The sequence below is a fragment of the Mus musculus genome, chromosome 5, assembly GCF_000001635.26.
Source record: "Mus musculus strain C57BL/6J chromosome 5, GRCm38.p6 C57BL/6J".
NCBI lineage: Eukaryota > Metazoa > Chordata > Mammalia > Rodentia > Muridae > Mus > Mus musculus.
The window spans coordinates 44,522,186-44,545,616 of NC_000071.6; the positions used below are offsets into that span (position 1 = coordinate 44,522,186).

The 23,431-nt window shown below is 40.9% G+C and overlaps 1 protein-coding gene across 14 annotated transcripts in view; it reads right to left on the reverse strand.

Moving 5' to 3' along the window:
• The window catches only part of Ldb2 (LIM domain binding 2), a 363,805-nt gene that overhangs the window by 86,231 nt on the left and 254,143 nt on the right, over nucleotides 1-23,431 (reverse strand). For all 14 annotated transcript variants that reach the window (XM_017320689.2, XM_006503755.4, XM_006503756.4 and 11 more), the window contains exons 3-5: nucleotides 19,502-19,674; nucleotides 12,853-12,975; nucleotides 10,476-10,559 (exon numbers count right to left, since the gene is read on the reverse strand). In XM_017320689.2, coding sequence (XP_017176178.1) covers nucleotides 10,476-10,559; nucleotides 12,853-12,975; nucleotides 19,502-19,674 — 380 coding nt within the window. The remainder of the gene's footprint in view (nucleotides 1-10,475; nucleotides 10,560-12,852; nucleotides 12,976-19,501; nucleotides 19,675-23,431) is intronic.

The window sequence follows — 23,431 nt, forward strand, 5'->3', positions numbered from 1 at the left end:
TTTCTAGGCATGTCTTTCTGGTAAATCTGATTCCCCGGATTTTCTCCTACATATTTAGTTTTGAAATTTTGTCTCTGTGCAAAAATCCAGTATTCAAGGCTATTTGTACATCACTGTTAACAATAGAAAGGGATTAGAAACTATCAGAGTGTCCTTTAATCTACTATGGATAGATAACATACATTATTTTTTTTATGTATCAGAAAAAAAATTTATTAAAATAATTCCTTGCTAAGCATTCTTTTTTAATTAATTTTTTTATTAGGTATTTTCCTCATTTACATTTCCAATGCTATCCAAAAAGTCCCCAATACACCCCCCCCCACTCCCCTTCCCACCCACTCCCCCTTTTTGGCCCTGGCGTTCCCCTGTACTGGGGCATATAAAGTTTGCAAGTCCAATGGGCCTCTCTTTCCAGTTTTATACACTGCTAAAGTAATGTTCTTCCCTGGGACATAACAGTAACACAGTACTACAGGCAGTCTGTTCCACTGTGTGTGAGCTTGTGTTTGAATGTGAGTGTGCATATATAAGGCAATACATTCTGGAAGACACACAGATTATGCCTAAGAGAAAAACAAATAAACACCAAAACAAACACAAGACAGTTGTGGCTGTCTCTGCAGAAGGACTATGTGAAGGTAAAGAGCTTTTGTATGTTTTAAATTTTGTGCTACATGAAGAAATGATCTGTTCAAAATATACATCATTTAAGTTTTTTTTTTTAAATAAACAACAGGGAGAGAGTTATATGATTGGCAACACTTGGCACAGGGTTGTCACTTGGTAAATGGTTGTTACATTTCCCACTATGACATTGAGTAAGAGTCAGGTGACAGTGGTGGGCAGTGGGAAATCATGAAGCCTGGCATTTTTCTAGTAGGCTGTTATTCGTGTCCCTTAAACATTAGCGTAATCCAAATGAAATGGACAATAGCTAATGGTTTTTGACTTGTAAAAATAGCAATATCGATTCAGTTCAATATTATTTTCATCTGTGCAAATTAGAAAGACACAGTGACAGAATGCTGGCTGTCACTCTGTTCCTTGCTATCTGAATCTCCACATTTTAAAATGTGGAGAGTGAGGACTCAAGAGAGTGAGCTGGGCTAATAGGGATGCTGACCTGGATGAATCAACGTGGGTCAACATGCTTTGAAGAGTGAGCAGCTCAGATAGAATTGCAATGGAGTTACCTGGCTTTTTGATCAAAGCTCACTGATTTGTGAGGTAACACAGCAACAGTTTGGGCAACATGGGTTAAGGCAATAAGGGAACGAGGCTTGTTTCTAGAGGAGCACCAGCTCACTAAGCATGGCAGGGTGTATAACCTTGTGTGTTCTACAGCCTTGGGAGGTAGAAGATATCCAACCTCTTCCATGACACTTTATAGAATAGGAAGCATTTTTGTTTTTCTTCACAAGTCAGAGTTAATAGATACAGCATAGAGCGGAGGAAGTGACCTCTGCCAGGGTCTGGGGACAGTTCAACCTTGTCTCCAAAGCAAGGACTTTACTTGCCAACCTTCCACAGCCAGTGAGGTGGCTGAAGGCATGAAGCTCAGAAGTGTGACCTAGTCTCTGCCATCGTGCATGTTTGTAAGTTCTGCTTATGAAACATTTATCTACAGTTCCCACTCATGATTAGACTGTTCAGCAATTTGAGAGGTACTCACAGATTTATTTTGTAGGTAAGGCACAGGAAGAAGCCAAGGGTAAGGTCAAGAGAAAAGGAAATCAAACTTCCCTGACTCCTTCCTTAGGATAAAATATGTCTGTCTTGGGTTTCTGGAGTTGAATTCTGGAAGGTGACATTCACATCCTTATTTAAGAACAGTGTTAAACTGGATGCTGATTATAGAGGCAGCAGCAAGATGCAGGGCCAAACATCATTCTGGCTCTTTCTCATTGCTATCAATCAGGCCTGCTTGGCTTCCTTCTTTATTTCATTCTTTATCTGCCACTGAACCCTGTCAACTGGATTTGGAGTAAGAGACTATTAGAAAACACAGAGACATAAAAGCCCAGGTTTCCACCACCAGTGAAGCGGGCAGGTAGAGCACAGAGGGTCTGCTTTGAGAAGGAGCTAGGTATGATAGTTTTTTATTGCCGCCACTCAATACTTGACGAGAAGCAACTGATGGGAGGAAGGATCTATTTTGCCTGACAGTTTATAAAGGGACACACACATCATTCAGTGGAAGGGTTAGCTGTAGGGGCTTGAGGTATCTGGCCACATATCTGCAGTCAGGAAGCAGAGAATACCCAGGACATGGGCCCAAGACATGAAACCTCAAGGCTTGCTCTAGTCACTCACATTCTCTAGCAATGTTTTACCTCCCAAAGTTTTCCACAACCTTCCAGAACACTACTACAGCTGGAACTCTACATGAGCCTCTGTGGGACATTTCACATTCCAATCATAGTTGATAGAGCAGCAGAGTTTGGGTTTAGTGATCCTGCAGAATGAGATAACTAAAATCGAGAGGTTCGAATCCACATGACCTTGCAGCTCCCTATACTTGGGCATTTTGAAATTATGGCTTAAAGGTTTGGAGTTTCAGGTGGACAGGAAGATGCTGTCCAGCAAAATGGAAATGGAGCCAGACATAAACACAGAGAGAGACCTTGAGCCCGGGTAACCCATGAGCTGAGCCTCCTTTTCCGGTTTCAGCTAGCTACCCTGTTTTTTCCCCTCAACTTAAATTCACATAGCTCAAAATATCTCCGTTTGTTCCCCTTTTCTATTTTCCTTACACACATTTTCCTCTCCTCAGATAATTCCATAAAATTGAAAAGGGGTGTTTTATGAGAGAGTCAACTCTGGATGCCATCATGCACTTAACTTCACAATCTCCAACCTTTCCTTAAACTAACTGGCAATTTCCCACCTAGCCATGTGCCTTGACTTTCAGTGTCTTGTTTAACAACAATTTTCTCCTCTTTTTCTGTGTCTGAGGTTGGAAAATTGCTTTCTCTAATCCAGGTCCGATTTGTACTTTTAAGGCCAATCACCTATGGTTCTGAAATTATTTTAAGATTACTTGGCTAGCATACTGTTTTTGTTTCATTGTTTGGATATATACCATAATTTATGTCATCTATCATTATTATATATTTTATGTATATGCTTATCTATAAGGTGCTCTAATGGCTGTTCCCTCCAGCCTGACTTAGGAGATCATTGCTTGCTAGCTGCTATGATCTATGTAAGTTATGATTACTCTATGTCTTTAAGGGTGCATTGCATGCACAACTTTGCCATGTAGCTGTGTATACTACTTTTCTATTTCTAAATGCAATTAAAAATGCCCTTTGGGTGTTCCAGGTTTTAATCATTCTCAGTGTGAAACATCCTCCTGTCTCTGAAGGGTCTTCTCTGCCTTCTCTCAAATGGGGCTTTGGAGAAGGGGAAGCAGCAGGAGTAGAAGGAGAAGGAAGGGGGAGGGGAAGACTGAAAGAAAGGGAAAGAAGGAAGTAGAGAAAGGGAGGAGATGGTGAGATGAAAAAGGAGCAGAGGGGGGAGGAGGAAGAAGAATAGTAGGAGAAAGGAGGAAGAACTGGGAGAGGAGGAGGGGGCAGGAGGAAGAGTTAGAAGAGGAAGATGGGGAGATCAGACAAACCGAGGTTTCAGAGACTGAGTCCTCAGACTTTTAAACCTTTTGTCCAGGGCTGGATTTGGCATCCCAGGAAGTCTATTGGGGTGATTATCTGAGACTGCTATTAGTGGTCCTGAGGTGGCTGCTTCTTGTAGTCAGGCAAGACTCCAAGTGTTGAGATAAGGATAGCAACCACAAAACCTTCGACCCAAAATGTGTGCTGCCTACAATAAGTGCAAGGACAAAGATGTAGCAGAGACTGAGGGAATGGCCAACCAATGACTGACCCAACTTGAAACCTATTCATGGAACCAATCTCTGACACTATTAATGAGGCTCTGTTATGTTTGCAGATAGGATTCTAACGTAACTGTCCTCTGTGAGGCTCCACCCAGCAGCCAATGGAAACAGATGCAGAGACCCATAGCCAAAAATTAAATGGAGCTTGGGGAGTCTTGTGGAAGAGTTGGGGGAAGGATTGAGGGAACTGAAGAGGATAGGGACTCCACAGTAAGACCAACAGAGTCAACGAGCCTGGACCCTTGGGGGCTCCCAAAGATTAACACACCAACCAAAGAGCAAACATAGATTGGACCTAGGTACCCTGAACATATATAGCAGATGTGCAGCTTGGTCTACATGTGGGTCCCCCAACAACTGGAGTGGGTGCTGTCTCTGACTCTGTTGCCTGCCTGTGAATCCTGTCCCCCTAACTGGTGGCCTTGTCTGGCCTCAATGGGAGAGGATGCATCTAGTCCTGCAGTAACTTGACATGCCAGGGTGGGTGATATTCAGGGGGGCCTCCCCCTTCTCAGAGAAGAGTAAGAGGGAGTATGGGGTGAACAAGATGTATGAGAAGGGGACTGGGAGGAGGGGTGCTGATATTGTGATATAAAGTGAATAAATAAATAAATAAGTAGAAAAATGGCAATGATTTCAATTTCAGTGTTAGGGGTGTATATAGGTTCCCCAGTAATTAACAAAACTATAGACAGTCCTTGAGGAACACAGTGTGGATCTCTGAACCAGGCTAAGTCTGTACATATTATGGTGGTCCTTGCTAATCTCCTATGGGGTATCATCTTCCAGCTTTTGACCAGCAGCTACTCACCGTGTGAATAAGATAACCCTTGAATGGCTATATATGTCAATCAATAGGATGAGTACCAGGGTCATACATTTGTTTGTATCAAAAATGCCAAGATATTATGGTAGTTTTAAAGTTCTTATTTTCTGGATATAGCCTGACACCATAACAAATAGTGGCAAGCCTGTTGTGACCTATGGGTAAAATTCTAAACAACATGCTTTAGTACTCTGGGGATCTATAGTATGCCAGGCACTGCATCAGGCATGGGAGATTTGCTTGGGTGGGTTTTGCCATCCCAGAATGCCAAGGCTTTGTCACTGCGCTGTCTGAACACATGAAGCAAGAAAAGAGCAGCCTGCACCCCAGCACAGTCTCTTGGTCCACCTTAGTTCCTCTGTGGGGCACCTGCTCCATCCTCAGGCTTGTTGTGGCATTCCTCCCTCTCTTATGTGATCAAGGGAAATATTTGGCCAGGAGTCTCACAGAAATCTGAAACAAGAAAAAACTCAGCAGGATTCTAGTGCTGACTCCAGCCATACTCAGTCTCCCGGAGGCTACTTCATGTCGTTCTGTTGGGGTCATTTTCCAAAGTTAATTGCCCAATACTTCTAGCCACGGGCCTGCGCTGTCCACGCTGTCAGTGGAGATGACTTGCAGGGAGCACTGTTCTTTAAGGCATGGCAATAGCAACAGCAGAATTCTTCACTCGTGTGGGAAATTAAAGGTGCAGCGTCAAAACAAAACAAGCCACTCACAACCAAAAGCACAGGACTCTGAACCTCCCAGGTGTTAGTGCCCATTCCCACTTGCTATCACTCATTTGAAGAGGTAAGATTATTTAAAGGAACAGTAGAATAAACCCTGTAGATTGCATTAAAATCTCCCCAAACAATGATTGCATATCTGCAAAAACAGCTATATTCAGAAGGTATGTTAGTTACGTTCCCCATTGCTTTGACTAGGGGTACACACACACACACACACACACACACACACACACACACACATGCACGCACACGCACGCACGCACGCATGCACGCAGACACACAGCATATGTGGATGCACACATGCATGTATCAGTCCCAGCAGTGAAAGTTGGACTCTGACCTACTTTACAAAATGTGACTAGCACTTATTGGGCTCCTCTGTATATTAGGTTGTGAAGCTCAGCAGTCCTCATGGCAGCCTTGTGAGATATCTCATTCCTAATTTTCAGAAGATGACCATGAGGCTCAGGGAACTAAAGCAGCTTGTGCCAAACCAAACAGACAAGTAAGAAAGTGATAAATGAACCCTCTATGAGGAAACACAGTCAAGAGTAATCAATGAAGGGGTTTGGAGGGAAGGAATTAATGATAGCAACAACTTGAAGATGACTTCACCTTCCAATCAGAGAGATAAGTAAATAACCACTGTCACCATAATGCACTGGAGAAACTGTAGCTATTATATATGCTTAATGTGATGTCATTGCTCACCAAATAACAGTAAGAAACCATATGTCGTGGTTGGAGAGATGGCTCAGCACCTAAGAGCAGTTGCTACTCTCTTGCAGTAGATCTGAGTTGTTTCCGTCACATACAACCACCTGTCACTCTAGCTTCAGAGGCATCTGAAGCCTCTGGCCTCCAGAGACGTCTGCACTCACTTTCATATAGACCAACAGAGACACATACACATACACATATAATATGAAATGTGCATCTTTATGAAAGGAAGTCATATGTAACCCGATTGCATGTAGGCAAAAATTATGCATATGGATGGATCTAGAGTCACAAACGGAGTATCTCCTTGTTTAGATTGAGGATAATCATCTTAACATTGTGTTAAGCATAAAATTAAAAAACAAAATGAGTATCATAGTAGCTAAGAAAGGCCAGCCAAAGGAAATAGACAAAAATCCTCACTTAAAAAAAAAAAAAACAAACAAACCCACAACTGTTCTTCAGAGTGGAAAGAATACGTTCACAAATAATGAAAGGTGTAGAATGAAATTTAGTATAAAAATTTATACTTATGCAATAACAGAATAAACAGAAATACGGTCGAACAAAAATGTGACACAGGAAACTCAGAGTCAGAGGCTTTAAGCAGGGATTTTTCACATTAGAGAGTGAGAAGATTCTTTTATTTTTCAATACAATACAACCCACTTCTCTGCTGCTTAGTTTCCATGGTGAAATTCTAGGAGTGATTTTGAAAATTAATCATACAGGTTTTTTTTTTTTTGGTGTCATTCAAAATCAAATCTATCATTTAACAAGCCATCTGCTAAGTATTCATTCAAGTGACATTTCCTTGGAACTCAGAAGTCTTCACATTACTTAGACCAAGGAGCAAGAGATAAAGTGATGCTTTGTCTACGGGATCTGCCAAGAACCACCAAGGACCCAGAGCTGACAATTCCAGCAATGCCAAGGGAGAGACCCTCACAGGAAGTGATAAAAGAATACATCTGGAAGGAGAAGGATCTGGCCTGGGAAACTTCAATGGGGAGAGAAGAGCAGAAATTATGTGACAGGCAGCAAGCTAGACTGTGGAAACCTGGAAAGAAGAAATCATGACCAATTCGATGAAGATTCTGATGCCTTCCATGTTATCAGTAGCCTTGTCCATTCCTACCTGCCAAGAGGCAGAGCTGTGCCATGAAACACGGATGCTCCGGCAGGCTTCCTCAGTTCTGCCAATTGATACACAAAGCTGGGTGACTTATTTCACTTAGCCTCTCCATAGCCCCCTTTCTCCTGAGGATGGTGACCATGGACAGCGTTTCTGTGAGACTTCCAGAGCTATGTGGTACAGGATCTGGCATATAGCCAGCACCACCCTGAAGTGCCTCTCACAAAGGGTTCCTGCCTTCATTCACAATCAGGAGAGAGGGTTAGCAATTCTTCCACCCTCAGAGTCTTCATGGGCTAAAGGTACAGGACTGCTGAATGTGGTGGACTTGATTACACAGTGGAAGTTAACCATTTACAGATGACCAGGAGAGGTTGGGGAGCAGAGGTGGAAGGAACTTATGGCTTTAGTTAATCACCAAGAGTCTGTCTAAAAATCTCATGAAGACATTAGTCAAAAAGTCCCTGATCCCCATGAAGGTCAGCTGAGAACATGGTGTAGAATGCCATCCTTCTGAGAAAAGGGACACCTATAGCTTTTATTTCTTCTTGTCCCTGAAGAGAGATAATGTAGTGGCGAAAGGGGCTATGTGGGGTCTGTGCATGGGATCCTAACAAATCCTTGGTTGGTCCCCAAGCCCAGCTACCCATTCACAGAGTCTGCCATGCCCAAGTAGGGCTGGTTCTGAAGGCAGACTTCTGATGTTTGGGAACACAGCTCCAGGTGCCCAGGCTGAGTACACTTGCAGGAGTCTCACTCTTCTTGGCAGGTTTTAGATATCCTCAGAGCAGATAGTGTTTCAGGACTGTTACGACTGTGAGGGTGATGGATGAGGTGATGGGAAACCTAATCGATTCTGGTTCTTGCCAGTTCTGGTTTTGGTTCCAAGGCCTCTAGGCTACGGAGAGAACCTTCTTTCTCAACCCCAAACCAGGACTCTGCCAGACCTTCCTCATCACAATTATTCCCTGCCTAGCAGACAGGTCAGTCAAGACCCACCACATTCACCCTCTCATCCCTCTGGCTCCTCACTGGGCACAATTACCATGAAATCTGCTATATGCTCTGATGGCATATAGGACATATGTTACTCTTCTTGTGTAAATTCTGTTTACTACTTAGTAGAAACTTCCCATCTCTTCCTTCAATTTTCTTTTGTTTTACCTTTGCCCACTCCATTCATGAAATCACCTTTCATATGAAACCTTCCGAATTATTTCTCATCCTGGGGTATCTTAGTTTTCTTCTGGAAACTTCCATCGTGTTATTTACCACTCTATGGTGTCTTCTTCTTGTGAGTCTCACCCCTTAGGGATGAAGTTATCACTAAGTCACAGAGTGTTGACTTTTTTCTTTGTATTTTCAGTGTCTAGAATTGTGTGAATGAATTGGAAGACTGCCTCCACTTTCATAGAAGAGTGAACCTGTTCAAAGCCTATTTCATTTCAGCAGGTACAAGGCTTGTTCACAGAGCACAGTGGCTATAAAATAGAACCCATAGACCCAGATTACACTGGCGGGTAGATAAGCCATAGTATCAACTCTGTGGTAGGAGAACACTAGTGAGTCTAATTGCTGCACAGAGAGGAGATAGTGTATCAGGGACAAAGTGGCTGTCACTTTTTCAGGACTCTGTAGTACACTGTTTGTTTTGTGAATGAAACCAGATATGTCACCAGTGACTTGGCTGTTGGAATTCTATATTAAATTGGTATGATTTTTGTAACTCTGTTAGACAAAATATGGAGTCCCTTAGTATTATATAGAGAAGATGTTGTCTAAAACACTTAGTATTTAAATAGGAAAACAACTTATATCAAGTTAGAAAAACCCATGTCATGTTGTATAGAGAATTTATAAGGTTTAGAAAGGCCTGCATTTCAACACCATGTTGAAATTCTCCAGAAGACTATAGCCCTGGCTACTTGCCTGGAGTGGCACACTCATGTCCTTAGGAGGAGGTGAGTCTAGGGTGAAAACACAAAGGCAGCAAACTCAAACAGTGCCACACTAGAAAGTGGATACAACTACAGACTGAGTATTACCAATGCACTTATGGAATAAAGACATGGCTCCCTTTTGAGTAATTAACTCCAAGAATCAGTCATACACACGAATGAGCAAAGTCAACTCTACCTAGGTTCATGATTGCTGCTATATTAACTAAGCCAGAACTTCTTTTTTTTTTTAATTAGGTATTTTCCTCGTTTACATTTTCAATGCTATCCCAAAGGTCCCCCATACCCACCCCCCCAATCCCCTACCCACCCACTCCCCCTTTTTGGCCCTGGCTTTCCCCTGTACTGGGGCATACAAAGTTTGCAAGTCCAATGGGCCTCTCTTTGCAGTGATGGCCGACTAGGCCATCTTTTGATACATATGCATCTAAAGACAAGAGCTCCCGGGTACTGGTTAGTTCATATTGTTGTTCCACCTATAGGGTTGCAGTTCCCTTTTGCTCCTTGGGTAATTTCTCTAGCTCCTCCATTAGGGGCCGTGTGACCCATCCAATAGCTGACTGTGATCATCCACTTCTGTGTTTGCTAGGCCCCGACATAGTCTCACAAGAGAGAGCTATATCTGGGTCCTTTCAGCAAAATCTTGCTAGTGTATGCAATGGTGTCAGCATTTGAAGCCAGAACTTCTACTGCACCTATACTCATAAACACAAATACACACATAGACACACAACTATACAAACACACACCACACCCACCTACCCCCCCCCACACACACATAGAGGAGGAATATGCATGTATTTTATACATACCTGGTTTAAGTGGGAATTGAATCTAGGGCCCCCCACATGCTAGGAAAACACTCTGCTATCCTCAGGTCTCTTACTTAGATTTTGTTTTCATTTGAGATAGGATTTCATTATGTTCCGAAGGACAGCCTTAAGCTTACTCTGTAGCCCACACAGTTGAACTTATAATGTCCTCTTATCCGAGTAGCTGGGTTATGGCCTAGGTTATGCAGCTGGCTTATACTTCATTTAACTCAGTTTTAGGATACATTAAAAAAAAACAAAAAAAACAAGCAAACAAAACCACACACACACACACACACACACACACACACACAACCAAAACACAAAATTCAACTAAAGTTCTTTTTCAATTTTAAGAAACAAAATCATTTCCTCAGTCATTTCATCAGTCTTACCCTGAGGTAGTTGAGGGTGAAGTTTGTGAGACCCATCCTGGTGATATTTTTGGACAGCTGATCCAGGACCTGAGGATCTTGTGCCTAAACAGGGAGGGGGAGGGAATGACATATTTCAGTCCCAGGAGGTGGTCTTCTGAAAGTGCTAGACTCTGTTGCTGCTGCTGAAATGCACATTCTTGACACTCTTGATTTTTCTTGGAGGGATAGATTGCTGGAGACAATTTAATTTATGTTTGGAAGTTGCTTGCATCTAGTACACAAGGAGATTTTGAAATTGATTCTGCAAGAATAGAAAACCAGGCTGCCTCAGCTGTGCACTGGATGTGTGGTGAAAGGATGTTGCCTTTTCTGAGAAGGACCTTGGCCCTGTGTCTTCAGATAGAAAGTCACTGAGCCCTGTCAGAAGAACTCTAGTTTGAACAAGAGAAAGAGGTGCCTCTGAACTTGGCAAACCATGCCTGTTCCCTGTCAGTCTTTGAGTGACAGTTGCAGATTAAATTTCCGGCTGTGATAAGGGTAGTATTTTTTACTATCCTGAATGTAGGATACATTTGAAAACCTGCAGCTATCTATGATATAATAATATAACATGCCAAAATCCATTGCATATATATGTAGAGTCTCTACTTTTGTATGTGGAGAAAGACGATTTTCACTTTCTTCTCTATTAAATGGACATTAGAGATCAATGTCCTTAATAATTTTTATCCTATGAGATGAAAAGGGTAGGTATTACATTTCCCAAAGTATCATAGGACATAAAGTCCTACAGAGTACTCCAAATGTTACATTTTAACAGATCCCAGAACAAAAAGATGTATTCTTTTTGCATTGCATTTGAAAGTGAGTTATTGGTTGATCCTCTTCACTCTTTACCCTTCTTAGCAAATTGGTGTCATACATAGGGAGATACAGGTATACAGCCTTGTCTCCATGTCTACACTCACAAGACCTCCTTAGTATGACTAACAGAATCATATTCTTATCTGCACTTCTCATTCAGTGATAGCATCATTCTTATTTGCAACTATAGATAGAAATATGGGTGAAAACAACCATAAAGTCACAGTTTCAAGTCAATTTTGAAGTAAGGTCTTTATGAACACTGAGCTTCTGTGGCTTATGTAGATTCATTAAGTGGTGCCGTGCTAAAAACCAAGCGGCTTGAATTGTAATTGGGCAGCAACCGATGCTGAGAATGAGAAACCCACACCTACAGGTGTTCTACTCTGATCCAAGTATCATCCTAAGCAGATTTTGTGGTCATTAAGCCTTAATTCTAAAGCGGGTTCTGGGTTCTCCAAGACATAATCACACTTTTGTATAGATGAGGGACTAAAATTCCAGAGATGTCATACCAACGGCTCAAAGCCACTCATGAAGAGGAATATAATCGAATGAGCTCTCAATGTATAGCCTCAGACCTTACCCACACCCTTCTGATGCCTTTCCAGTGTATTTTGAGAAAAAAAAAATAACAAATACACCAGACTTCTTGCAGAAGAGCAGAAGGTGTGAAACTGGCTTTGAAGGTTCTAAAGGACTGTAAGCATGGTGAATCAGAAGACTTGGAAATCAGTGTGCTACAGCAGAAGGCCTGGTGTCACCACAAGAGGCAGAAATAGTAATAGGTTAGAAGGAGAAGGGGAGAGCAAAGGTCTGGAGGGACAGGCTGCATTCAGAAGACTCGGAGACACAATGGGTCACAATCTTGTTTTTGCCTTGTTTGTACTGAAAGATTTTGGGCCATCTCTTTCCTTTCTTTAGAAATAGGAATGATAAGAAGTCAGTCCTTGAGTGACACTTGCAGATTAAATTTCCAGCCAAAGGCCCGGTTTAGTAAATTCTGTAAAGGTATCAGTAGTTATTTTATTCTCTTTTGACTTTTCAGGGCCATAAACAAATCAAGCTTGTGAAGTCTGACTCTGTTGCATCTTCCCACTCCCCACCCCCACACCAGAGAAACAACATCATTCGGAAGGACCAATAGCTCCTGAGAACAGGATGCTCACATCCAGTCACATGGCTCTAACCAGAATTAGAAACTGTTCCCACTTCTCACTACGGGTAACAGGTGCATGCACCTGGGTAGAAAAGTATCTGATATTGAGTTGATGCAACCGAAGAAACTAGAAAGCATTCATCAAAGGGACCCCACTAATATATGAAAAAACTCTTACAAGCTTGGAAACAAAGGAGGCGGTAAAAGAGCTTGTGTGTTCAAATGGTCGAGAGAAAGACTCAATAATTAGAACTGATTGGCCTATGGTGTGGTAATAGTGGGGCTTTCTTCAGACAGAATTGGGTTTCCTTGCTGAGTAAGATATAGTGAGTATAAGAAGAAAGGAAATAAAATAGAAACTATGTTACTTACGTGCATGGCTAGTATGCTTCTGGGGACCAGCTCCCTGTACTGTCTAATGGTAAAGTGCCACGTTTTTATTCTCATGAGGTCATCAAATGTGAATTCCAAGATCAGCCTGCCTTCTGTGCATACCTGGAAGTGACAAACAACACACTCATTTGATATGTAGCTCATAGAATCAATAGTTTGTATCTTGCATCAACTACGTACTGTAGTGTCCTTTGAGTTCCTTGGGCAGTATCTCCATGGTACATAGGGACAGGGACAAGCAACAGCTCTAGAGTCAATGGGTTGCAAAGATTGCCAAGTAGCTTGCTAGTTTCAAGTACCAGTTACTCTACTACCAATGAATTTACATGGTTCTGATTTTTTTTTTTTTTAATCTGGAGACAGGGGTTCAAACCATCTTCCAGGGACATTAGTTCAAAAGCAACTAGTACTGTTTGGTTGTCTCATTGCCTTCTTTATTTTCACGATCTTCCTCCCATGGGTGCAACAGCCATAGACTTATTCCATCCTTGGCAGCCTTAACTTGGGATAAGGTTTTCCACAAGATAACTCACACTGAAGTGTGAGTTGCAACAACATTACCCATTAAGAGTACATCTTCATTTCCAAAGAGGAACTCCACAGAGGGCAAGTGAATGCAACCTGATGCAGCCACTGATGATGGGGAAAAGAGTGGGTTGTCTCGGAACTACACCAATCACATCATCATCAATGGCATGTTTTGTTTATATTACATAAAACATTGCCTAGTCCTTCACCTTCCTAAGAACATATATGATATGTCAGAGTCTCTCTTCCCTAACAATCACTGACAAAGGTAATTTTAACCTTTCATATTTGTATTATTCTTAGACTATTGATCCAGCTCTACACTCTACCACTCTTTTCACTATGGATGACTTTGGGAGGGAAGAGACTAATACAAGGCAATACACACCCCTATCCTTTTTTCAACTAAAGGACAGTGAGCGGGTAATGACATCAACAGTTAGAACTAGTTAGTTCAACTAGTTAGTTACAACTAGTTAGTTATGTTTGCTTTGAGGGAGCAGTACAAGAATGCTTGGAGGCTTTGAAAACAGAGGATACAAGATTTGAATTCTGACCATACTTTGTACTTATTCTGGAACTTGAGGGAAATCGAGTATGGCCCCACACCACCAAGTGTATTCTGCAAAGAGAATGCTGTCTAGTGTGCCTAGCCCAAGAAGAACGGGGCAGGCAGATATAGCTGAGCAGATAAAACAAACAGAACCTAGGAGAAGAGAGAATCCAAAAAAGGTCACCATGATGTTTGTGTTGAGATGCAGATCACAAGAAATATCTCTGGGAATGACAGGGGCTTTGGCCTTTAGACTCCATACGTTTTCTCCTTTTTACTATGCTGAGTCTTTGCTCAGACTTTCTGGGAGAAAGATTTCCTAGTTAACACAGATATGCAAACTTCTGAAAGAATGTGTAAAGGCTAATCTGTAAAGCTGTAGTCCAGGAAGATAGTGGTTAACAGCTTACATCAAGTTATCCTGAGATGTGGTTAATGATTCTCCTCTTGGGAGAATACAAACTATGCCATTTGGGAAGTTCTAACTGTCACAGGCAATGGTCGGGGGCGTTCCATGTACTCTGATGAGACATTTCAGAAGTTGTGGGGAAGAATCAGTATAGAAGGCTTAATCAGGCTCTGCTGAAAAAAAGTACACTTGCCATCTTCATTTTATCAAAGATCTGTTGGATGTAATGAGATAATTATTGATAATCTGGGTGAAGACCTCAACCTCAGAAGCAATTAGCAGAACTTCTGAGTAAGTTTGGACATGTGGGCTCCATGCCCTAAAACTCTGAGAGGGGTTGTCTGCTGAGCATGGTTTCTGGCAGCTTAGCTATGAGTGTTAGTGAGTAGAAAGGCAGATGTCGCCAATGTCCCCAAACCATTCTCCCAAACACATCTCGAGCACTGGAATTAATTTACCAAGGTTCTCAAAGAAGTATCATGCAGATTAAACCAAATCCCTACCTCCACTTCAGGGTGTTAATTTCATACAAGTCACCTGCAGTGACAACTTTCACAGAAGGGAGGGTCACAAGTAAACTATCTATGGGAAAAACATATCCATAGGCTATAATATTTTCTTTATTTTTTTAAGAGATGGGATTATTAGATAGTTAAACAAATATATTAGCCTGGTTTAATATCAGGGTCATTTATTGTTACTATTATTGTTGTTCTTGCTGCTGCTGCTGCTATTATCATCTATTTGTTTTCTGTCTGTAAACCACAGGATCAGGGTAGAAAAAGGCTCTGGTCTGCTTCAGCTAGATCCAAGTTTTATGATGAGAGGGAAAGTGTGTAATCCTTCTGAAGTCTGCTCAGTGGGAGCATCTGCAGGGCCAAGGTTAGGTGCTTCCTTCCTTCACTCTGTCATAGCAAACTGGTTGGGACTTCTCTTACAGACAAACCGCGTCAGGCCAACAAAATGGAAAATTGCCACAAGTCACGGGCTCCCTTTGGAGTCAAATGGGCTCACTGTATCCAGGGAGTACTATGTATAAAATGGGAATTCTTAGAACTGTTTCCCAGTTGACTACAACAGATTTTTTTTTTAAAGTAAGTTAAATGATATCCAAAAATGAAAGATGCAAGAGAATTTTGGTCGGTGTTCTTCCCCCCTCCCAAATGATTATACATATAGCATTATCCCAAGACTCCGGGAGACTCCCCTTCTCTAATGGAAGCTAAATGAAATCCAAAGCTTTGTGGTTTGTTTTCTATGCAACCACCAAGAACCATAACAGAGGTACATATGGAAGAGTGTATGTCTCCTTTGTTAGGAAATATAAAAAAATAAGCATAGCTAATAAAGTAAAAGTAATGTTTTCTCACTTCAAAAAATATCTGTAGATTCTTATTAATCAATAGAGTTAATGCAGCTTTTATCTAAAGTTGGTCTTTAAAGGAAAAAAATATCCTGCTTTTCTGTTGGAATCCAAAAATCAAAAAGGGTCCCCAATTAAGAAAACATTTTCTGTTGTGCTGAATTCATGTTACCGTACTGTGAGCTCTGACATTTTGTTTCTGTGGTAACCAAAATCAGCTGATTAGTTGGCATGGCAACAGAAAAGATGTAATCCCAGCAGACACACTCTAATCAATGCCCCCAGCACAGATGGTCTCCGGAGGATCAACAAGAAAGAGGCTGGCAGGCATTCAGTTGATCACGTGCTAGCTTGAGACTCGGCCAGGAATGAGAAAAGTAAAAAAGAACATTTCTCCAACTACCCGGTAGCTTTTTAACCCTTCTCTCTCTCTAGCTAATGAAGTAATACTGATCACACTGTCCTATGATTCAACAGCTCTCATAGAGCAATGTGTATATTTTTTAATAGGTGGGAATATTTAGTTTTGTATCTTTATATATGAACAACAGCGTGAGTCTAATAGAGAATTTAGAATACTATCTAAATTCTAAAAAGCTCTCTGAATTTTACCTAGAGATATCACATATGTAAATTTTATTTGGGGGACATAATACTTAATTAGGGGGATATGATCTTTGACATAAGAAATTTTAGATTGTAGTGTGATACACAGGGAAAAGTCAGAATGGGAAACAACTGTGAAGAAAATCAAGTGAGAAGTGTTCACTTAGAGGACACTTAGTTAATGTGCTTCCAGGTTATATTTGTCTCAGGAGTAAATGATTTCATGATAAATAACTGAGAAGAGAAAAAAAATCCAAAAACTCATGTTTGCAGAAGTGATGCAGGTATCCAACAGGGGTTGTACCTATTGTTTTACTTTGCAAAAGCCAAGAATTTACATTTACAGTGGCTCTCTCAGGATCTCCCGATGTTCACATGTTCACATCCTTGACAATAACTCAAGGGGCTTTGACTCTGAAACTCTCCCGGCATGCTCTTCTGATTATTAAGCCTTGTTTTTCTATTTGATTTGAAATTGAAAACATAAAAGAAAGGCTTTATTATGTGCATTTAAAAATTCTAATTACATATTTATCCTTAATCTATAATGTTCCTGGTATCAGGAAATTGCAAAATGCTCACTATACCCCTGAGGGATATTTAATATCTCTGTTGATTAGGAATGTGGCTGATTTCCGATTCGCTAGTTGACCAAATTTTCATAAAAGCAACTCAGAGCCATTGGGTCAAATGCTATTTGGGGAGAAACAGTTTAGTGGTCGTCTAAATTAGAACAATGTAAGCTGCAGACACATAATGTGCTAAAAATCCTCCAGGAGTAGGACCAGAATGCCAGCTCAGGTTTTACAATTCTCTTTCTTTGTGGCACCAGGAAGCTTACTTTTTGTTTAAAATAGCCATAGTGTTTGATTACACAAGGCTAAGTTATTTTTAATTAACATAAGAACAGAAGGAAATTAGAGTAGCATAGTGAACATCAAGGGTGGAAGGAGGGAGGGAGGGACAGGCAGAGGGAGAGAGAGAGAGAGAAGAAAAATGAATCCTTCGAATCCTATCAAATTTCCTAAAAATAAATGTGCATAATTAGCATCTGGATTAAGTCGCTATAATGAAACTACATGTCCTAGAAAGAGATATTTTTCATCAGAGTATTGAAATATTTATTACAGGAGTAGGCAAATAGTCCATTCTGCCTTGGAGCAAAATGACATAGGTGGTCCAAATAATTGATGCTCTCAGAGCCAAGGGAGCTATGTTCAGCTCTTTCTAGTGATTGCCTTGTTTTCCTGGAAAGAAAGAAAGAAAACCAAAACATACACACATAACAAACAAACAAACAAACAAACAAACAAACAAACAGCACACTGGGGAGCAGAGGGAACATTCCAGATAAAATGAAGCCAAGAAGCAAACCTCTGTGTCTTAACTAAGATGAGAAAAGCACTTCATGCCTTGTGGATTCCTCAGAAAAGTGAGGTGGGGTGTGGTCTAGCACAAGTCTAAAATGTTCCATTACATCCCCTCAGATCAACTCACCTTGCTCTCTTGTGGGTTTGGGCCTGACCCTAGAAAGAAAGATACTGACTAAACCTATAAAAAGGCTGACACAAAATGCTTCTGAAATTTTTCAATGGCTGCAGACATTGAGCATAGTTTCTGAATGATGGAAAAGTTTTATTTAATTAACATGCGTTGTTTCTCTTAAAGCATAAGGAGGTGACATATTTTATTTGAATCAGCTAAAAGAATTGACATCAGAGAGAGAGAGAGAGAGAGAGAGAGAGAGAGAGAGAGAGAGAGAGAGAGAGAGAGAGGCTTTTCCTGCACTACTGAGACTTTGTAACCATGGAAGGGAAGGAGATATGTATGCATCTTATCTGCACGATTATGAAAATGTCCTCTATCTTCTATGTCATAGGCAAATTAAGCCTTCATCCCATAGGACATTTCCTTCCATAAGCAAAACTTTCTTCCTTGGATGGACTTCAGCATTCTTACAATGCAGTTCTCTGACAGAGTCCTTTCCACTCTGGTTAACTATAAGGCAGAGAAAACCCCTAGCTCTTGCCACATTAAAAACGCCTACTGTCAAAGTCAGAATGCTATGGAGTCGATGGCTCTCCATTGTATTACATATTCAGGTGCCACGACTTTGGCTTCATACACCATCATGGGCACTGTGAAAGACTGATGCATACTAATGTGGTCAATGATACTAACATGAAGCATTGAATTTCTTGAAGCAAAATTACACAAGCAACACATCTCAAGCTTTACAGTAGGAATTTTGGTAATTAACCCTGATAATCCAACATCCTTTAACTAGAAAGGTCCGTCATCTGTGTTTTGTTCTAAAAGAGATAGCTGTTATCACTAATATCACAAAAAAGATTCATGCTGAATTTTAGTCAATATTAAATGAGTACGTATTCATTAAAACAAATTTCTGTAGGATTGAAGGAAATGCACCGTTAGAGCATGCATTTAGCATACACAAGGCCCTGAGTTTGATCCTCAGGATATCAAAAACAAATAAATAAAAAACTTCATTTGCTATTTTCTGTGACTATTTGGTTAGTACTATTTTTTTTTCTACCTGTAAGAGGACATACTGGGATCATGTGCTCATACTAGGGAGTGGTCCTCAGTTAGGGGGCAATTCCACATGCTGGTTTTCTGTCTATGACTGAAGTAACAGGTTGTAAATGTGTAGAAGATGGTGTTGAGTCTCTGTCTTCTCTGGTTTACATTACATATCTTTCGCAGGCTGTGAACTGGGATCAAATACTGGGTGGTCTGGACCTCCCCATCTTTTTGCCTGTTAGCTTTATAGCCAGCTTCCATCTCTGCTGTAACCAATGCTGAGTTGCTTGGTTGACATAATGCAATCCTAGACTCTCTGAGACCACGAGGGAGCAACCTTTAATCTTTAGCTTTCCTAGCCCCTTCACGACTTTTGATTTCAGATGGCTTCCAGATAATAATTAAGGTATACTTAGTCAACTGTCTCCCTTGTTGGTTCACATTTGAACTTTCTTAACATTTTCAAAATAACCAAGCACAGATACTGTCTGTACAATAGGAGAGTATTCTTTCAGCTATCAAAGACTTATTTGCATAATAAACAAAGGCTCTATTTTAGCTGCTGAAGTGAAGAAGCAACTGAACTCTTCTTAAGGATGTAGCTATAGGCAAGCCTATTCCATACCTTGGTAAACATGGGCTTCCCATGCTGTGTGACCATGGCACACTGGTCGCAGTCTACTGTGATGGATGAGTTGTGATATGACTCCTTTGAGTGTTTAAGGATGTAGTACAGGTCTGTCACCCCTCCTTCAAATACGGTGCTAAAATAACGGGGAATGAGGGTCCTGCCGATAGCTGCGAAAGAAACAGAGAAGCAAGCCATGAACACACATATCCAACCAATACCACAAACCCACACCGTGGCCAGCTGGATGCAGTCATCTCGAGAAACCATGCCAGGAGGCCATTTCTCTTTCTAAACAGCCATGACCCATCTGGGTTGAAAGTAATAAACCATATCCCTAACTATTTGGGAAAAATGGGACCACCATCTCACGGAGGTTTATGTCCGATGGAAACCAATAAAATAAGATTTAATAGTTGGAAAATAATGGAGAGAGTGGACTTACTCGTGGAGCTTCACATACATTTTTGAGTGAACATATTTTATGAAAAACAAAAGCCAGTCAACCTGCATGGAATGTTCAATGTGCTATTTTCATCTTAATTACTCAACTATGTGCTTCGCCTTTTTAAGTAGCAAGAGTATAAATTTTAATATCATGATGCCTTTTAGATTGTGAAATATGTTGGCATTTTCTTGTTGGGTCTTCAGAAAAATTTTAAAAAAACCCCAGGAAATAGCTAATTAAGACCCCCCAAAATAGACTATAAAAAGGTTAGTATGAAGTTTTCAAAGTCATAGGGCTTGTAAATAGTCTTCATCTCATGTATGCAAATATCAGTAAATCTGACTTTTCTAACATTGTGTCTCAAACTGCTCTGAGGAATGGGAATCTCTGACAAGGAACCTCATTATATTCAGGTATCACAACCGTGCAGATTCTAACTTTTCTATCTGCTTTGGAGCTAGATAAGCATATATCAAGGATTAACGGGCCCAGTTAAGAGAACCTGCCACCCTCGGCCTGCTGTAAATTGGTCTTGTCCATCCCTTTCGAGTTTGAGCTGAGTTTTCTGATATGTGATGCCCCCCAACTCAGGACCAGCACTCACTTCAGCAGTGATTTGAATCCTCTTAGACTGGAAATCCCAATTCATAAAATCAGGAAGCTTGTTTATGTGCAAATTTTAAGGCAAAGTCTTAAAACCACTCTCAAGAAATCCAAGGGGTGTTACTTAGTTAGTTTGTTTTTTTTTAAATAAATCTCTCACATCCATGATTTAATATCCCCCATATAGAGAAATAATATTTAGGATAAACTACCAATGAAAGCTTTAGCTAGTAAAGATCACACACCATTTCAGGAAAGTTTAGAATATTTAATTTCATTTTGAAAGCATCACTGTTAATCCATCCCATATGGATCTATAGCTCTTTTGTACACACCCTTGGGGTAAGAAGTATAAAGAGAATCTCCTGCCCAACTGTTCCTCGACATGGTCTTTAAAGGATCCACATTCAGAGGATGAGCCTTTGAATCATTTATGCTGTTGTTATTGCTTCCTATTTGCTGCAGGTAAGATTAATCAACAAGTGTGTGATGAGCAGTCTGGGATTTGGGTGATGCTATCCCAAATAATCCTTATGTATACATTTCCTAAATACTGCCTAATCCCAAATACTGCGTGCGCCTTCTCTGAATATCAAATTCAAATGAGGGTAATTTGAGTCCAGCACATCCCACAGCAAATGCATAGCTATTATTACAAAGGAAACTTTACAGTGCTGGAGACCTTATTGTATTTCGCCAGACAGATAAAATTAATTGAATGTACTTCAAATGTTCTAACTTAAAGTTAATTACCATAAATCAGCTCAAGTATTTTGACAATTTGGAATCTGTACTATTAAGAGTAAATACACAGCACAAAAATGAAGTTGAAGGGTGAAATATTTCACCATAACTTCCAAGGAATTGTCACATTAAAAAGGTTACGGCAAATAATTGCCACTGGATTCATCACATTGCAGTTTATTCTCTACAAATCATAGGCAGTTTAATTGCTCTATAGTGCACTTGGCTATATATTAACATAGTTTTATTCACAGTCTAAGAAAAAGTAAATGGAAAAAGTTTGCATTTCTTTAACTTTAACCCTAAAATTGTAATGACTTCCTCAATTCCAGACAAAGCCCAAGTCATACAGAAAACATATTTAGAATGGAACATGGCCCTGTGTATTGAATAGTTTGTACTATAGGAGGAGCCTAGAGACCAGCATGTGCTCTCAGGCACACTTCCCTTGTGTTTTATGATTCCCAGCTCTGACTTGACCCAATAGTCCCTTTCTCATCTGGAGGCTGCCACTTAGGAGGCCCTGGTGAACCTTGGCGGTGCTGGCCATGCTGGTTTATGCATTGTCTGTCCTCCATACTACTACTCTGGTCTACTCTGTATCCTGTACTCTGCTTCAGTTAATAGAACACAACAGAGCTACCAAGTATCACTTTGGGAAGAACTAGAGGGTACTACTAATAGCTTGGGGACTATGCCCAGCTATTCTAAGGTTATCCTACTGTGAGAAGCCCAGCTGAGGAATGTAGAGGGGTGGCCTGAAGAAGAGAGCCCTCTGGCCACCACCCAACACTCATTTTCAGGAGTGGGACCATCTCAGAACTAAATTAAGATGCCATGGGAAACAAAAATAAGATTCTCCCTGCAAGCTATGTCCATGAAGAAATGATGACTGAGAAGAAACTAGCTGCATTTCAAAATCCTTTCCTGAATAAACAGGTAGCTCTCCCACTAAAAACCGATAAATAGTGGGCATATAGAGGCCTGCACACAATGAGAAGGCAAGACATCCGGTGTCAGTGAACTGACCCGAGCCCTTATCTAGACTGGGAGGAGGCCAATGTCACCCCTCGAAGGTCAGTTTTTACCCTCCTGTTCTTCTCCCTCCTACTCTTCTTTCCTGTTCTTTTTCCATCTTCCTTCATTTCCCCACTCCTCTCCATTTTGTCCCAGGATAGTTCATTTTAAGCTTCAGTTGTTTGGAAATAGAGAAAACTTGGTTCACTTGTCCCATTCCCAGGTGGAGATGGTAGTAAACAAGGATATGTGGTGAAGAGAAGTGATGGAGAGGATCGATGAGGAGAGCTAACCGCGTCTCTATTTGCACCCACACTGTGCAAAGCTGCAGGAGATTAAAAGGGATGTCAGAGGCTGTATTAGTTTCCCACTGCTGCTGTAACAAATCACCAATGAATGCAGTGGCTTAAAACCTCACAAACATTATTACCGTAGAGTTTCAATGGTCAAACACAGGTCTTGCTCAGCTAATGAAACAGCATCAGCAGCTGTGACTTCCCTTCAGGAGGCTCTGGGGAAGCTGTTTTCTTGGTTTGTCTTTCTCAGCATCTACAGGCTGCCTACATCCTTTGTTTATGATTATTTCCTCATCCATAAACCTAGCAGCAGCAGGTGGGGTCTTTGTAAAGACGGCTTCTTTTGTTTCTTTCTTTTTTTTCTGGCTTCCATATTTTATGCTTGCTCTCAAGCCATTGCACTGGACCCACACATACAATCCATGATAATCTCCCCATCCCAAAGTCCTTATTAGTCGGTTCAGGAAGAGTATTTGGCCATGTGAAGAAATATTCATAGGTACAATAAATTAGGATATAGATATCTTTGGAGGGCTGTTATTTTGCTTACCATAAAAAAGATGCTAGATAAGATCATAAATTTTGTAAAGGAGACAGTGGTAAGTTGTGTGTAGAGCTAGGTGTGGTGGCTCATGCTTATAATCCCAACACTGAGGAAAATGGGGAAGGAGAGGTGCCATGAGGCCAGGGTGGGCTATAGAGAGTGTGGCTTTCTCCCCAATAAATAAATAAATTGGTAAAGCATGCAGTGATTGAGAAATTCACTGGAGCCAAATCCACATGTCCACCATCAGCCCACTGCATAGCCATTTATTTGCT